The sequence below is a fragment of the Urocitellus parryii genome, chromosome 9 (genome assembly GCF_045843805.1).
Source record: "Urocitellus parryii isolate mUroPar1 chromosome 9, mUroPar1.hap1, whole genome shotgun sequence".
In the NCBI taxonomy this organism is placed as follows: domain Eukaryota; kingdom Metazoa; phylum Chordata; class Mammalia; order Rodentia; family Sciuridae; genus Urocitellus; species Urocitellus parryii.
Window position 1 is genome coordinate 89,828,441 of NC_135539.1, and position 18,718 is coordinate 89,847,158.

An 18,718-nucleotide genomic window follows, 5' to 3' on the forward strand; every position below is an offset into this window, starting at 1 on the left:
TAGTTTGACTGGATTTTTAAAAATCAATGTAAAAAGAATCAAGAAACTACTACATATAGTATACATGCCTTTTCAAAATGTATACAATATTTAAAGAGCCTTTAAATTAATGTTGAGACCAAAGATTGAAGAAAGCAGCTATAACTACATTGAAGAAAAATTTTCCTTAGTAGGATTGAAAATATTCACAGAATTTCAAGAAAACTGGCTTGCTCTAATGTATACATTTGCTTCTAAGTTTTTTAGACTATGCGTCAAGTTTTTAGAAGATTCTAGACATGTGGACACACAGAGGGGGATATAAAAAATGATTAGTAACAGACAGGTTTTAATCCTTCCTGAAATATTCACCTTCCATAGTAAGTACCAAGTTTTTCAATTCTAAAAATGGGTATCCAAAAAGGAAGTCACTTTTTGTTTTTACTGAATGAGTATACTTGGAGTATAAGTTATTAAATTGATCATTTATATTCCATAATTTGAAACATTTTTTTAAATTTAAATTCTTAAAAACACTTTAATTTCAAAATAATCAAATTTAATAACAATTGATACACATTTCAAACCTGATTTTATAATTTCTGATGAACTCATAGATTATTCCAGTAGGTAAACCTCATCTTATCTTTTAATAAACTGCAAATGACAAATATTAAATGGTATTATCCTTATACTAAAATGACAAAGCAAGCAATAATCTCACTGAACTATTAACCAACAGAATCTGATAGAGCACAAGACATTAAAAAAAAAAATTCCCTCTCTACCAGGTGGCTCTAGTGCTCAATGATAGCATGATATGTGATACTTGAAGAAAGGAATTTAGAGATAAGTTGTGGAGAGAAGGCTTACTCAAAAATAGTGAATTAAACAGTATCACATATTAGCAATACATATATACAAATACATCATTTAGAATTTTATATTATTCAATGTCTGTGTATTGAAACCTGAGGGAGAACAGAACAGGCAGGAATTATCATATTCTCTCCCAAATTGGAAGAGAACACTATAACAACTGATACTGGAATATAAGGCCCTCCAGAAAAAGTAGAGCAAAATTAGAAAGCTCTGATATATAAAACTTAAAAACATTAAAATCTATTTGGCAAGCAAATGGGAGTCAGTGTAGTTTCTTGAAAAAAAATGAAATAAAGATCAGTTTAGCTTTTTAGGGCCCAAACTTAAGTTAGAAAGTTCAATTATGACTTGTTGGGGACAAAAAGGCAACAGAAGTAGGTCATATATTAGATTGATAAGGTGAAGAAAAGGGAAGACAAAAACTTTCAAATAAAGTAGACATTCTTGATTGTCTTCCAGTATCTTTTTCCTGTTCCTTCTTTCTAAAGAACGCCAACATTCTCTGGTATCCACTCTTCCCTGACACAGCTCATGTGCCTTAGGGGAAAAAAACTCCACACTCAGCTTCAAGGCCAACAAGAGTGGTGTACAGATAATCTCCTATGTCTCACCAGGGACAGGTTCATTAATAAGCAGGTGACACACTTCTGAACCTGTGCGAGGCCAATGAGAAGACAGATGTATTGAAAACTTTTAGGAATGTTGTTCTTCCACATTCTGTGAGGTCTTCTGGAAGCAACCTTTGTTCTTTTCTGTTGGATATGATAGCATTTACCCTTGACTGGTAGGCAACCTGAGTATGAGGGGAAACTCCCTCAGTACGCAACTATTGTGAACAGTTAAGACTGAAAGATGGAGAAACTAGCTAGATGATAACAGTGTTGAGATGATGGTGGTATTCAATTATGTGAGCCAGTAAGTCCTTCTTGTTTAGTATCAGGAAACAGTTCTGTTATTTACATTTGAAGATATGTTAAATACTAAATAATAATACTTCATGGTTGGGTGTGAAGTAAACTGTGTTGGTGAAAAGAAACAAGGAAACTGTGATAGAAATTTATTTTACAAAGTTGACAAATTCGGTTTGGGGCACAGTAAGACTGAGTTGATAATGCCAGCTTTCTTAAGATTTTTGTGTCCTGGCCTAATAAAAGTATATCTAAAGAAACAGCATTCTTAATTCTCCAACTAAGAAAACTGTCTCACTTATTTTGTAGAACTATGATCAAAGGTAGAACACTGAAAAACTTCGGATGAAACTTATCCTTTTCTCTGTCAGACTAAGTCTTCCATACTCATCCCAGGTGCCAGTTCTGGATCTTAATCTCCTGTTATCACAGAAATTGGCTGTTCAATCCTTCTGTTCTTATGTCTTTTCAATGTCCGTATGTGACAAACAATTGACACCTCCATTTATTTCCTGGAAATCTTGATCTGGTTTATGAACACTTAGTTCACCACCGAACTACTTCATCAACAAAAGACATATTCCTTGATTACTATTCTGAGACTCTGACCCAGAACTATTTCTTCATTCTTGAAGCTGAACACGGTAATCTTATTGCTACTATAATCCCAACAAATTGAGAATAGTGACGTTTTAAAGAAGCTATAATTTCATATCACATTTCTGAACATCGTAGAAATTGTTATGTTTGTGAATCTAATGAAAATATAAAATCCATTTGTATCTACTACCTTGGTTAAAATTCATTTTAATAATTACTTTAAAATATGTAAAATATCCAGTTTATTAATCTGTCATGTTTGAACAATCTCATAAACTAGGAAAAAAATACTTTAAATAAATTACTTTTTAAAAGATTGAAATTAATAATTTGAGAGTCACTCATAAATAAGAAATTTATATTAAAATAATAAGGACATTAAAATAGCCATCAACCTTTTTTTTTTTTAAATCAAGCTTTAGAGTAGCAGACCATCTCTTTTCAGAGTAGACAGATTTCTGCTTAGATTACAAATGATTCCCAAAATATCCATGTAATGTCATAGTCATTGAGATATTTTTACCTGACGTTCCAGTTTCATGATTTTTTTCTTCAGCTTTGCCATTTGACTTGAAGTCTATTTTTTCATCCACTTCATCATCCCCCCACCATGACGGCTGTCCATATAATGGAGTACCACGGGGCATAGCAGAAATATCTGGAAAGAGGTAGGAAAAAATCTGCCTAAAGTAGATGAAACAACAACAAATGATTTGACAGAAGGCTAGAATTGTCTACTTGATTAATCAAGTGAAAAAAAATCCAAAGTGTAATCTAGATAGTTGAAAAACATCCGACAAGTAATAACACTATTGGTGTAATATCTTACAGAATGTTGGACACAACTAAATAAGTGAACATTTATACTGGCTGATATATATCTAAGCTTTTTGTTAAAAGTGTTGAGTTCTCTGGTATATAAATGAACCACTTAAAACAAATAACCTTTCACTTGCATATTTAGACAAGAAATGGTCCCAGTACAAGATGTTTTGTTGAAAGTAGGCAAAAACCAACAAGGGTACAGTAAAACCAGTCTCATCAGAAATGTCATTGATGCCAAATACAAAAGATTAAACTAGAGTAAATTGTCATGAGTAGCCATTTTCTAATTTTTTTAAAACCTAATGGGAATAGCATAGTAACTATATTTAGTTTTTAGCAGAATATATTTCTTATTTGGACAAATATAATGTCCATCAATTTCAAATTGTTTGTTTAAATGAAATTATTTATACAAAGCATTTTCATAGTTTTTTGACCTGTAAATTATACAATGATATTATAATGATGGAGCATTGGATTAACATTTTTTCTTCTCTTTCAGTTGTTATAATTCAGAAAAATGCAAACAAACATGGAATAAAAAATATTATTTTAAACTACAATTAAATGCAGCATTGGCTGCATTATGAGGCACTCTGAAAGTATCAAGATTATAAATTATTTTGATAAGCAAGTGGCCAATCTTTTGAGAACAAAGGATATAATTTCTTCAAAATCAAGTATAAATATGGGACTTTCAAGAGGTTAGCTTACCTGAGGCTTTTTCCTCAGTTTTCAGTGCTTCTGTAGGCTTGTGCTGCACTTCTGTAGGTGCATCTGCCACCTTTGAATCTATGTTTTTAGCACTTGCAGATTTTGACAATTCTGATGATTCTGAAGATTTCTGGGACAACTGAAGCTGAATGGTAAACTTCTCATGCTACAAAATACATTTAGAAAAGGAACTGAAACATCCATGAATAAAATCAACACTAGTGAATGGAAGATTGAAAAAAGGAAAAACTTTTACCTTTAGGGCTTCTTCAGGGACCCTCATTTCTCCTCTTACTACAGTAAAAAGATTTGTATGTAAACGGGGCTAAGGAAGAAAAGGACTTCAAAATTCTGGTAATCAAGCTTAAAATGGCCATCAAATATAATTGGAAACTGTCCTATTTCAAGACTTATTACAGAAGAATTACAGAATTTTCCTTAATATTAAATGTTAAAATACATTTACAATTATAAAATTTTCATTTAAAAATTTTTATTGTTGTTGTTACTTAAAAACAGCATACTACAGGGACACAGCCACATCAATGTTTAAAGCAGCACAATTCACAACAGCTAAACTGGAGCCAACCTAGATACCCTTCAGTGGATAAATGGATAAAAAAAATGTGGCATATATAATAAAAGAGAATAAAATCATGGCATTAATACTAAGTGAAATTAGCCAATCCCAAAAAACCAAATGCCAAATGTTTTCTCTGATATAAGGTGACTAGTTCATAGTGGGATAGGGAGAGGGAGCATGGGAGGAAAACACTAGATAGTGCAGAGGGGTGGGAGGAAAAGGGAGAGGGCAGGGGGTGAGCAATGATAGTGGAATGTGATGGACATCATTATCCAAAGTACATGTATGAAGACATGAATTGGGGTGAACATACTTTATCTACAAACAGATATTTAAAAAATTGTGTTCTACGTGTGTAGTAATAATTGTGATGCATTCCACTGTCATGTATTTAAAAAATAAAAGCAATTAAAAAATTTTGTTGTTGTTGTTGTTGTAGATGGACAGAATACTTTTTATTTTCTTTATTTATTTTTATGTGGTGCTGCTGAGGATCTAACCAGTGCTAGGCAAGTGCTCTGCCACTGAGCTGCAGCCCCAGAACAAATTTTTTATTTTTAAATACTAAAAATCTTAAAATTCAGCAAGTACTTCTTACATTAGGCAATACTAGACTTCAAGAAGAAAATAACTGGGTATTATTAATCAGAGCACAAAGACATTTTTAATTTTCACAAACAATATGACATGATTACAATGAAGAAAAAAGCACCTGGATCAAATTATATTGACAGCAAGACCCAAAAATGTAAAAATGTCTCACAATGATTACCCAACAGCAAATCCTAAAGTAATTTGATTACTCTTTGATAAGCATAATAAAAATGAAGTTCACTTTGCAAACGCAAAATAAGTGCTATAATGAGGGATCATAGAGCAACCACAACCACCTCTTTGCTCCAGTATTGCATCAGGATCATATTACATTATCAAACAACTGATTGTATACAAATTAGACCCAAGTGCTAGGGATAATGAATGCTTTCATTATGGTGCCAAAAGAACAATGCTTCTGTATATTAAAATGATCTATTCACTAAAAGGTAGAGGTCACATTTCCCAACATTACTCAACCCTGTAATGAAAGAACCTTTATATCATATACTAAATTCTATTCTATTTTATCAATTCAATGCACTCAACAATCACTCTAAGGAAGGAATTACCATTGACTACTGGGGGGGGGGGGAAGACTTCCCAAGCATAATGGAAGCTGTAGACATTTTAACATATAAAGTGAAAATTCTGAAATTTTTAGAATTTTGTGGAGCTTTGGAAAATATCCTGCTTAATTTTGTTAATCTTTCTTAAACAGAATCTAGTCCAGGATTTCCTTTCATTTTATATTTCTTCTTAGAGCTTTGAAATATTCTTTTTTTTTCCTTTCTGTCAGGTACCTAAGCTGAATGCATATGGAAATATATATCTTTTAACTAAGTATTTTTATTTAAAAAAAAGTTTAGTAACTGTGTTTTAACCTCAAAAAATTCATGAGCAGCCGAAGAATATTCATAGCATTCCTATTTTTCAATGGAAAAATAATATTTTTTAAAAATTGACAGTCATTTCTATTTATTCAATGGATTTAGCTTATTATGGGGACTTTCTGGTATTTTAGGTTTACTTCCTATAAGTGGTTGATAGTTTTCCCCCAGGGAATCCCTTAGGCTTAGAGATTAGAAATATTCTTCAGGCATGGAAAAATTAAAGGGCTATCCTTAAGTGCAAATACTTTCCTTCCAAAAAAGGTTCCTGTGTGAAAATGAAGATGACCTCAAAGAATCCTCTAGTTTACATCATGAATTCACCTGAGAACTGTGGTAAACTACTTTTGAGACTCTAGCCCCAGTTTTTATCTCCAAAACTACCATCTTCTTACTGATGCAAACCTAAGAAAGTTGTTTTTGTGTTTTATTTGTTTGTTTGTTTGGGTACCAGGGACTGAACTCAAGAGCACTCAACCACTGAGCCACATCCCAAGCCCTATTTTGTATTTTATTTAGACACAGGGTCTCATTGAGTTGCTTAGCACCTCACTTTTGCACAGGCTGACTTTGAACTTTCGATCCTCCTGCCTCAGCCTCCCCAACTACTGGAAGAAAGTTGTTTTTAAACTTGTTAATCGGGGAAAATGACAAACTGAGGAAAAATTACTTGTGATATCAAAAAATTTAAAGGCTTATAAAAAATTTATTCCAAATCATAATTTTTTAGTCATTCCTAGGGATATGTCCTTAAAACACGGAATGTCAGATATCATTGTGAACACATCTTTCAAAACCATTTCAGTCATTAGGCTATTCCATTAGGAAGGTATAAACCACTTAGAATAAACAGGGAACAAATATTAATTTAATTTTCCTAATATTACTTAATGAACCCTTATTGATGGGGAGCAGATTTTCAGTAAATTTCAAAATGTAATTAAGTAAATTTCATAATTTACATGAATATAAATATAATCTTTTCTGGAAAACTCTCACTAAAAATGTGATTCTCATAAGTTGAAGACACTGTTGTCAGATAAATGAGAATACTCAAATAAAATTATATCAGAATGGAAATATGTATTTTTACAAAGTAATATATTATGTATATGTAAATTTAAAATATTAAAAATATAAAAAGGAAAACTTTAAAATGTCTCATTAAAAGTTGTCCAAAAACCTTTTCTTTTTGGATTTTCTCATTAGTAATGTTGGAAATTTCTATTATTTACCTGTAACTGATAAGGAAATATACAATTAAGTCAAATTAGATGCTATACTCAACAAGGCAGATCCCAGGAAATGCTAAAGGTTTATAAAGCACTAATGGCAGAAAACTTCTGAAGGGAAATATTTACCTTTTTGTTTAATTTTGTCATACTTTCAGAAAAAAAAAATTTATTTTTGCACATAAACATCTTTCCAACTTGTAGAAGACCCTGTTCTACAGGAACATAGTTTTCAAAGGCCTATTTTTAACTTTTCTTCGATCACTTTATTCTTTTATCCAATAGCTCTTTAAATTTCTTAAATTTTGTTTTTTTAAGCTTTGAGAAATGTTATCTATTTTTGAAATTTATAAAGTGTGTTCCTAATCTATTGTGGTTATCAACCATATAAATCAGGAAAAATCTTAACATCTTTGAAGGAAAAATTCTAATATTTAATTATGATCATTTTAGCATCTATTATCTGAATTGCTCAAATAGTGCTACATGTAATGCTTTAACAATGTTTTCATTTTATTATTTCCATGTTTCTAGCATGATTAACCTAATCATTTTGTGGGCTGTTATACAGCAATGAACAACTTCGTTGGAAAAATATGTGATTCCCAATTTAAAAGAAAATTTAATGACTTATATGATGGGGATAATGCTAGGGAAGGATCTTGCAATTTAACATTTGAAACCAATGTTTAAATAATTTCAACCAAATGTGTAAACCATACCATACTCTGATTTTCCTCCTCATTTAGAAGTAATTCCTTTTTACCTTTTTCATGTTTTGTTTTATTTTTAGTTACTCATCTCACCTACCTCTTAACATTGGATGTATCAGGTTCAAGTCCTTGGACCTCTTACCAATTTATATTCATCCTCAATGACTGCATTCAGTCTCAAGGTTAAATTTTAAGTGTTATTCATAAAATAAAATTTCCAAATTTTTGTTAACCTGCACTTCTCCCCTGGATTCAGCTGGTATGTACAACATGTCCAGAATCAACCTCTCAGACTTCTACTTTTGAAGAAAATAAAGTAAAAAGAACCAGACTTACTCTCCTACCTGAAACTAACAAAAATTGACAAAATATATGGTTTAATAAACAACTGACATCAGATTACAGGACAATGATCCATGAGAGAAAGGTAAACAAATCAAAGTGAGCCCATTAACTGCACTAACAAAATGTCCAGAGAATTTCAAGGTCACACTGCAAGAAGTACTAAGCCAGGCTGAGGAGCAGACCCCCTGAGTAGTAGAGGAAATGAAGCTGAAGGGTTAACTACTTAAGAGAAGCTGCATACAGAAAGAATTCCACAGACCTTCAGAGAGTTTCACTCAAGTACTCAATTTAATACTGACCAGTTTATGAGGAATCTACCTAGGGCTATGGTAAGAAAATTGAATAACTATTCAATTGTGCTGTGGTAAAGCAGCTATACAAATATGTAAATTAGGGGACATGGCTGTGTTCCCATAAAACAGGCTGAGGGCCAGATTTTGGTCAACAGTTGACTTCTTCGGTATATAAAGTATACAGAAAGGTCTTGACACAGTAATAGGGAATAAGTAGCCCAGACTAATCTTAGAAGCCCAGCAAATCTTAAAAAAAGACCCAAAGTGATAAATCTACTTGTAAGTAACTTTTGTAGCAGAACAGAACTTAAAACTATTTATAGGAATACAAAAATAGGCATATAGCACTCAACAGGTGAAATTAACAAATCAGCCACCTAATAAAAATTATCATGCATTCAAAAACATCAATTGCAATTAACTTAAAACTGATACAAATATTAACAAAAATGTTAAAAACAATTATTATAATCACAATCCATGTTAAAAAAAAGTAAGTAGAAACCCATTGGAAGATAAAAAAAAAATCCTCACTTCTCAAAAGAGGATATACAATCAATCAACAAATATATGAAAAAAATGTTCATCATCTCTAGTAATTAGAAAAATGCAAACCAAAACTACTCTAAAATATCATCTCACTCCAGTCAGAATGGCAGCTATTATGAAGACAATAATAAGTGTTGACAAGGATGTGGGGGAGGGCTGGAGATGTGGCTCAAGCAGTAGCGCGCTCCCCTGGCATGTGTGCGGCCCGGGTTCGATCCTCAGCACCACATACAAACAATGATGTTGTGTCCGTCAAAAACTGAAAAATAAATATTAAATTCTCTCTTCTTTCTCTCTTAAAGAAAAAAAGGATGTGGGGGAAAAGGTGCACTCATACACTGCTGGTGGGACTGCAAATTGGTGAAGCCAATATGGAAAGCAGTACGGAGAGTCCTTGGAATCTGGGAATGGAACCACCATTTGACCCAGCTATCCCTTTCCTTGGTCTATACCCCAAAGACTTTAAAACAGCATACTTCAGGGAAATAGCCACATCAATGTATATAGCAGCTCAATTCACAATAGCTAAATTGTGGAGCCAACCTAGATGCCCTTCAGTGGATGAATGAATTTTAAAAATGTGGCATATATACACAACGGAATATTACTCAAAATAAAAGAGAACAAAATCATGGTATTTGCAGGTAAATGGATTGCATTGGAGAAGATAATGCTAAGTGAAGTTAGCCAATCCCCAAAAAACAAATGCTGAATGTTTTCTCTGATATAAGGAGGCCAACTCATAGTAGGGTAGGGAGGGGGAACGTGGGAGGAATAGATGAATTCTAGATAGGGCAGAGGTGTGGGAGGGAAAGGAGGGCACAGGGGATTAGCAAGGATGGTAGAATGTGATAGATAGACATCATTATCCAAAGTACATGTATGAAGACACGAATTGGTGTCAACATACTTTATATACAACCAGAGATACAAAAATTGTGCTATATAAGTGTAATAAGAATTATAATGCATTCCACTGTCATTTATGTGTTAAAAAATTTTAAAAATTATAAGGTATTTAGGAATTTATAAAACAAATGCTATTGAAAATTTTATTAAAAGCTATTTAAGTTCATAATAAACATAATTATAGATTATATTAACAGATTTTCAGATTTCAAATTTTTCAAATTTCAACAACTACAAAATTTCCTAATTGAACTTTTAGAGATAAAACTATATTGTTTGAGATGAAATATATGGGTTAATGGTAAATTAGATGTTACCAAAGTAAAGAATAGCGAACTTAAAGACCCAGAATAATAACAATCCAAATCAAAACACAGAGGAGAAATATAGCTTTAAAAAATAAACAGAGTATTAGTGAGTAGGGGAAGATGCCAAGTATATTTTTAATATATAATTTAAATATACATTTAACTGGGGTCCTTGAAAGTGTGGAAGACAGAAAAAACAATAAACTGAAGAAATAATGGAGAAAAATTTTCTAAATTTTACTAAAACTATAATCTCAAAGATCCAAGGATCTCAACAACCCCCCCCCCAAAACACATGAAGAAAACTATACATCAAAGTCAAATAGCTCAAAACCAGGAATGAAGAAAAACAATGAAAGTAAGAATTCAGTGAAGCAAAATCTTAAATGTAGTAAAAGAAATGTCAACCTATAATTCTTTTTTTAAAAATATTTTTTTAGTTGTAGATAGACACAATACCTTTATTTTATTTGTTTATTTTTATGTGGTGCCGGGGATTAAACCCAATGCCTCATATGTGCTAAGCAAGCACTCTACCACTGAGCTAAAACCCTGGCTGTCAATGTAGAATTCTATACCCAGCAATAATAACTTTCAATAATAAGATAAAATACTTATCTAAATATATAAAAGGTAAAAGAACACATCACTACCAGAGAAATGATGAAGGAAGAAAAGCTGAAAGAGATGATTCCAAATGAAAACATAAAGCTATACAAAGAAATAAAGAACACAAAAAATGGCAGCTTCACAGGTATAAGATATGAGGTACAGTGAGTTTAACAACAAGAAATTTTCAAATTATTTAAATCTCTTTAAAAGACAATTGACTTTTTACTAACAACAATGTAACATTTTTGTGACATATATAAGATACATAAGCACAGCACAAAAATCAGGACAAAAGACATGAAAATGTATAATAGTGTAATTTTCATGTACATTATGTGAAATGGTATTCAACTGAAGATGTAACTCCAAATTAAAGATATAAATCTAAAGCTACCACTAAAATAACTAAAATAAGTTATTAAAGGAGTAAAATTGAATCATAAAAATAAATAATCTAAAAGAAATTAAAAATAGAGAAAGAGTACATAAAACTAACAGAACAAACAGAACATGAATGTCAATATGATAGATTTAAATCTAACCATATCAATTATCACATTAAATGTGAATGATCTAGATTGCCAAGAAAAGAAAGAAGCTATATTGGCTAAAAAATAACAACTATATGCTGTCTGCTGTAATGTAAAAACAGATTAGTAGTAAAAGAATAGAAAAACACACATTACACTAATCAAAAGAAAGCAGGAACAACTATATCAAAATTAAGGCAAGCCATATTTCAGATCAAAGAATATTATCATGAATAGGGCAGGTCATTTCACAATGATAAAAGGAGATGAATTTTTATCAAGAGGAAACAATAATCCTAAATGTTTATACATCTGAAAACAGAGCTTCAAATTATACAAAGCAAAACTTCTGCAAGGAGGAAAAGACAAATCTTTTTGGTATCAAGGGTTGAATTCAGGGGTGCTTAAACACAGAGCCACAGCCTCAGCAGCAACCCTCACTTTTTAAAATATTTTGAGTCTCACTGAAGTGCCAAGGCTGACTTTGAATTTGCCATCCGCCTACCTCAGCCTCCAGAGCCACTGGAATTACAGGCATGTGCCACCACACCCAGCCAAACCTGAGATTTCAACACCTTTTCCTTTATAATTTATAGAAAACAAAATAAATAATTAAAATATAAAAAACTTTAACACTACTAAGTCAACTTGGCTAAAGAACATTTATAGAGCTTCCAACTCAAAAAGAGCAGAATGCATATTCTTTTCAAGTACATACGGAACATTTACCAATACAGACCAAATCTAGGCCACAGAACAAGTCTGAATAAACTCAAAAGGATTTGAGGCATATCAAGTATGTTCACTAACTACAACAAAATTAAATTATGAATCAATAATAAAAAGAACTTTGAGAAACTCCTTAAATATTTGAAAATGAAATAACATACATATCTATAGCCAGTTTCAAAGAAGAAATGAAAAAGGAAATTAGAGAGTATTTAGAATATTAAAGCAGTATTTAGCGGAAAATTTATAGCACTAAACAACAGTACCAGAAAAAAAGTTCTCAGCTTCCACCCAAAAAAGGAATTAGCAGAATTACAAATAGAAAACAGAAAAATAATGACCTCAATTAAATCAAAAAATGATTTTTGAGACGATTTTTCTCATTTTTTCCCCATAAAACTGTTCTACACAGAATTCCGCAGTTAATAATTAATTCATTTTTTCTACTGCTTAGACCAAAATCTTGACCCCCCCCACCTTGACTCTTTTGTTCACTCGCCATCCAACCTAATCAGGATATGTTACTGGCTCCATCTTTAAAATACACACAAAATACTACCATTTTCTCACTACCTTCACATCTACTACCATGGTTCAATTCTCCTTTAAGAAAAAAAAAAAGTTAGTTTGCTATTAAGAAAATACTGTACAATTTGTAAAGTCAGGGTTATTTATTAATAGTTAATATTACAGGCATGTGACACCATGTCTAGCTTAATAGTTTATTCTTGATTTAAAATTCAAAGTTAATTTCACAGTGTTTATTAAAAGTTGAGCCTTTAGTATTTTCTCATGTTTTAAAACAACTGATATTAACAGAATCAGAGATACGTAAATATAAACTATACTTGCATATATTTTTTGAAAACATGCTGGTGGAAAATGACTCACTCTCCAAGGTTTTAATGCTAATACTTAATCATTTTATGTGTGTTAATTTAAAGATTTAAAATATACAACAAATAAGCATTCATATTTAATGGTTTGACTTTTCATATAGTCCTTTAGCTCTTCAAGTGTAAACATTAAGACAAGCTATAAAACATTTTCTTATTTTAAGAATTTTATATAAGAATTTAAAATTCTTATATAAGAATTTTAAAATTTAAAGCTTTTAAATTTTATTTTTCATAAATTTTAAATGGTACTACAGATTTTTATAGTGTTAGTAGTATATTAACTTTCAGCATCAATTCTAGTTGAGATTACAATTTCTCTGCTAAAGTGATAAAAGTCCATCCAGATCGCTACTGTTTAATATATTCTTTAGTATCAAAGTCCAGATAAAAGTCAAAATTAAAAAACACTAAAACTTAAAAATAATTCAGCATAATGTGGAGTATCTGTATTTTAATTAAATATAAGAAAGTCCTTTATATAAAATTTTGTGCCTTGATGAACAGAAATGTTTTCTTCTCCAATCATGCTTCTTCTCCAGGGATTCTTTAAGCTATCCTATGTAGTGTAAGGTAGTAGTGTTTCCATTCAGTTACTAGACTCTAATTTTTTAAACAAAAGAATTTTAAATTCTTATTCTTATTCCTCCCAGGAAGTTCATCTGTGCCATTGTCATCCACCTGAAAGGAACTCCTGGGCTGTACAAAAAGTAAACATTCCCCTTACACCTGTCTCTCCACAGTTAAATTCTTTGATATACAAATGACATGTGCAATAGCACTGCAGAGAGACTGCTAGTGAAACTATATAAACTGGGAAGATGAGTTCATCAACTTTTCCAGGATTATTTTAGAAACAAAAATAATAACTAAAAAAATATATTTTTAAAACATCTAGTATTTTAGTATAGGAAGTCATTGAATAAAGATTTCTAGCATATCTATATTGTGAATTTCTATGTCTCAGAAATGTTAATTTACACCAGAGTAAATATTTTTTAATAAATTGGATAAATTCACAAAATCTTATAAGGATATCATATCCAAATCTCAGCTTATCTTCAAGTTTCAGGGTAATATAACTCTGTTCTGGAATCCTTATATCATTCACAAATGTCTGCAAGAAAAAGAGAAAGAAGATGTTAGGTTACATATCAAGTATTATTTCTCATATTCCAGAAAACCTGATACTGAAAAAGTACATACTATTTGGTGGCTGACAGCTTCTGTATCATTAAGATATGCCATGCATTCCGCAGCATGATAAAAGTATTTCATACTAAGCCCTTTTTCATTATTTCTGATAACAAAGAACCTGGTGCTGCCAAGATGAATTTAGGCACTTAGAATAATTTCTAATGATAATGCCAAGAAAAATTCATAATATTTAGCTGGCAAAATGTAAAGGGTGAAATAAATATATCATCAGGGTTTATGTCCCTAATTTTAGTTGTTTTGAAAAAGAATTTGTGAGGACTGACCTTTCGGTACTTTTACTCTTAAAATTATTCCAAAAAGCAAAAAGAAAATTTACTCGTTTAAAAATAACTGAATAAACTCCTATTTTACAATTGTTACATGGGTTCTTTAGATTCTTTTATGAATCTAAGATGTATTCTGGGATCTTAGTGTAATGATCTTTCCCATATGTTGAAATATTGATATTTCATGACCATGGTAATTATTTTATGTTTTCTCAATTATTTCTAACAATAACAAAAATAACCAAAATAATGGACAAAAGAGTAACAGGAAATAATGTTTCCAAGGACAAAAAGAAAATAAGGCATTTCTTACACAGTCATTCAATAAGAAGAATCATGCAGTATTTTCCAGTAATAACCTGAACCAATTTGAATTTTAAAATAAATTTTAATCATATTCTTCCTGTTATTCTTTTTCCCCCACTTTGGTTCCAATGCTAATTTAATAGCGTTTGTAAATGGACATATGCTCAATACAAGTATCTACACAAAGATGACTAGAAGGAAAAAGATGATACAGAAATAAAACTAGTGGATTGATCTACTAATCAATGTTTTAGTATTATAGAAGAAAATGGCCATCCTGTCAAAATTATAAGGTGTTAAAGTTTAAAATACACCGTTTGACCATGCAAGAGCAAAAACAATTGAAATAATAAGCTAGAACCAACCAGAAATGTACTTGACACCGGATTCAACATTTTTAAAATAGAAACATTTCAGGTGAATATATGACAAGCTGATGAGCAGTCACCTGCATTCAAAGAACATTAACCATTTTGTCTATTACGTACGTTTAAAACCCTGGAGCTATGGAATACAAATTTGAGTTTGTTGTGCCAAATTATTTATTGAAATTTCAAGTTGTTCTTCCTATCCTTTTCTTATATTTGTAAATTATTTGTAAAAAGACTTGAAAAAATATATATATGTGTGTGTGTATATATATATATATGATAAAAATAATCCATTGGACATTGATAATAAAAAGTGATGATTACTTTTCCTGGCATCACTGGAGTTGAAGACCTAGAAGTTACTAGAATTATATAGAGCACAGAACAAATGTTATACTTCATTGCCCAGAATGAAGATATTATATAAATACTTAACAAAGTTCTTTAGTAAATTGAAACTTAAAGTTACTATGCTCTTTCCTTTTTGATTCTATTTTTTTTTCCCATTCCACTTTATTTGAGATGGCCAATATACCTTTTTTGAAAGGTTCCCTCCATAGTTAATAAGCTTAGAAGGGGCTTGAATCATGCATAGGAAAGTACATAAGAGTATTATGTAATGTTACTATGGTCATATTCTCAAATTTCTGTGTATAATTAGCTCTTTGTAACATGTTATAAAATAACAATTTTATATCTATCAAGAAATTAGAAAAGATAGCAATTTTAATTCCAATCAGATATATGTTAACAAGTGAATACCACTAAGACTCAATCACACATTAGCATGATTTCTAAATAATTTCAAATCAGAAGCTTCCAATATTATATGTAGAAAAGTTAAAATGGTAACACAAAGAAAATTCAAAGGCTTCTTCAATTTATAAACTCTAATTTTAGGCTCATTCCAAAATAAACATTTCAGAGAGTTTTAAAACTCACATTTGGAGTTTACTAAAATAAGGTACAATTATAAACTAGAAAAGCTGTGAGAGATGAAGAAAACAAATAAAATATTAATGAAAATATTAATTTACTGATATTTGGTATGCAGGAAATAAACAACCAGCTACACTGTGTAAAAGAATGTAACAGTTTTGAGCCAATTTTATTAATCACGGCATATAATAACATAAAACACCATGTTTACTCAAAAGGCATAAGATGACCCTTCTAATGTTTAAGACTGCTCAACTCTCTTAAATATAAAGCACCTACAAGGTGTTTAACATATGTACTAGGTGATTTTCAGGGATCATGAAACACAATTTTAACATGCTGTCACTTATGCTAGAAATACTCCTTAAGGTCTAAAAAGACTTAGGAAACAAGCCAGACACAAAGGTTCAGCTCACAAAAATGCAAGTGAAAACATCTGGGAGAAAATTATCTCCTAAAAGTCTAACATTACAAAAGAGAAATTTTCAAAGACAAGAGGGGAAAAATCATTTTAGTATATCAAATATGAAGCATATTAATAAATTTCACATGGAAAAAATAAGTTTGTTTCTGTGCCAACATCATTTAATCACACCATCATATACTATATTAATATTATGGGAAACTGAATATAGTGGCCAGAAGCACAATCTACACCTCAATCACTAGGACAGCTTTATCTTCTTCCCTAACCTTCTACACCTTCTAGTGTGACCATTCTCCACTTTGTATCACATAGGCCTAAGGTGACATTTAGGGGAGAGGGAGAAAAGAGTAACAAAAGCCAGGACTGGAATGAACAGGATAGATCTGGCAGAAACCATGACATTTAACAAAGGGGTGAATGGTCCAGTACAAGGAGAAGGTAGGAAGAACTGAACACAAACAAGGGTTCCTACAGAAAGAGAGGCCACATTGGATTTGCAGAAAAATGATCTACTAAAACATTAGCAACAGAATCAGTTTCAGCTTCCTCTCACTTATTATAACTACGTTTTTAGTGAAATGTGGCAATAATATAAATATAAATATAAATTTAGGTCCCTTGGAAATTGCACGGAGAATAGAGTAAAAGGGAGTAGAAGTGGAAGTGAATATTTTTGAGTTTGGTTGGTAAGTGCTTCATTTTAAAATACAACAGTGTGTTCATTGAAAAATACATAGGTTACATGGTGCCAAACTTGTCTTAGTTGCTTTCTAAAACAATAACAGCAATAACTTTATATACTAAATATTTTCTATTTATGTTCTAACTAAGTTTTGAAATTAACTTATATATCTCTTTACAACAAACTGTGAGGTACCATTTCATTGCTTCTATTTTTTTTAATAACTAAGGAAAAGAGAAATTAAATAGTTTGTCCAAGATTACATCACTAATAAAAATTAAAACTGGGCTAAAACCACTTAGCATGCCCCCCAACTCCTGAAATTATTATTTCTAACTTGGTGCTCAAAATTCTAGAATTACACAAATATTAAGAGTGAACAATATGTAGATTACATAGTCTATATGTTTTATGAATAAAATAAATGATAGCTAGTAGTTCATAGAACTCTGACATTATTTGTCTACCATGTCCTTTGTGGCATGTTTTCAGCTGTTAATTAGGTAAGAGTAAATTTATCATTTGTACAATGCTTTAAGGTTCTATAATAAGCACACACTCACATTGCACTATCACATTTAATTCTTGTAACAGTACTACACAGCAGGAATTATCATTTCACTATTTTAGAGCTAAAACAAATTTTGTATTACACCTTCACTTTTCATAAACTTCAACTCTATGTTTTCACACACTTTAGGAAACAATACCAATTTACATGAAGAAGCTGAATATTGAAGAGATTACATGCTTTGTTCCAAGTGATACAACTAATAAATTACACATGAGATTAAATCTAAGTCCTAATTCCAAGTTTAAAACACAAAACTTGCTCTCTATAGGTGATTATCTTTCACAAAATTATTGAATATAATCAAATTACAGAAATGTCAGCCTAGAAGTTCATATTTCATCTGATTTTTAAACAAACCCAACACTAAATAATTTTCACATTTGATCACAATATTTTTAAAGACTAAAAACCACCAATATAATTCTACTCCATTATTTCACAAAATAATAATGTAAAGACACATAAGAACAGCCTTGTAGTCAAGATGAAACTTTCTAGGCTTAAATACAGAATTTATAACACTGAGGGCTGGGGTTGTGGCTCAGTGGTAGAGTACTTGCCTAGCATTTGTGAGGCACTGGGTTCAATCCTTAGCACCACATAAAAATAAATAAATAATATAAAAGTATTATGTCCATATACAACTAAAATATATATACAAAATAATTTATAACACTGATAAAATATTAAAATATTTCATACATAAATGTAGATTACAATTTTGTACCACTTTTTTGGGGGGTGGGAGTGCATGCTAGGTACCAAACCCGGGCCTCACACATGCAGGGCAAGCTAAATTCCCATCCCAAAGTCCTTTAGATACAAAATTAATTCAATTCCATTT

At 31.0% G+C, this 18,718-nt stretch overlaps 1 protein-coding gene across 1 annotated transcript in view; it reads right to left on the reverse strand.

Moving 5' to 3' along the window:
- Cep170 (centrosomal protein 170) overlaps positions 1-18,718 on the reverse strand; it is a 118,036-nt gene that overhangs the window by 64,270 nt on the left and 35,048 nt on the right. Inside the window, exons 4-7 of the mRNA XM_026390736.2 lie at positions 14,130-14,208; positions 4,165-4,223; positions 3,909-4,074; positions 2,893-3,027 (exon numbers count right to left, since the gene is read on the reverse strand). Coding sequence (XP_026246521.2) covers positions 2,893-3,027; positions 3,909-4,074; positions 4,165-4,223; positions 14,130-14,208 — 439 coding nt within the window. The remainder of the gene's footprint in view (positions 1-2,892; positions 3,028-3,908; positions 4,075-4,164; positions 4,224-14,129; positions 14,209-18,718) is intronic.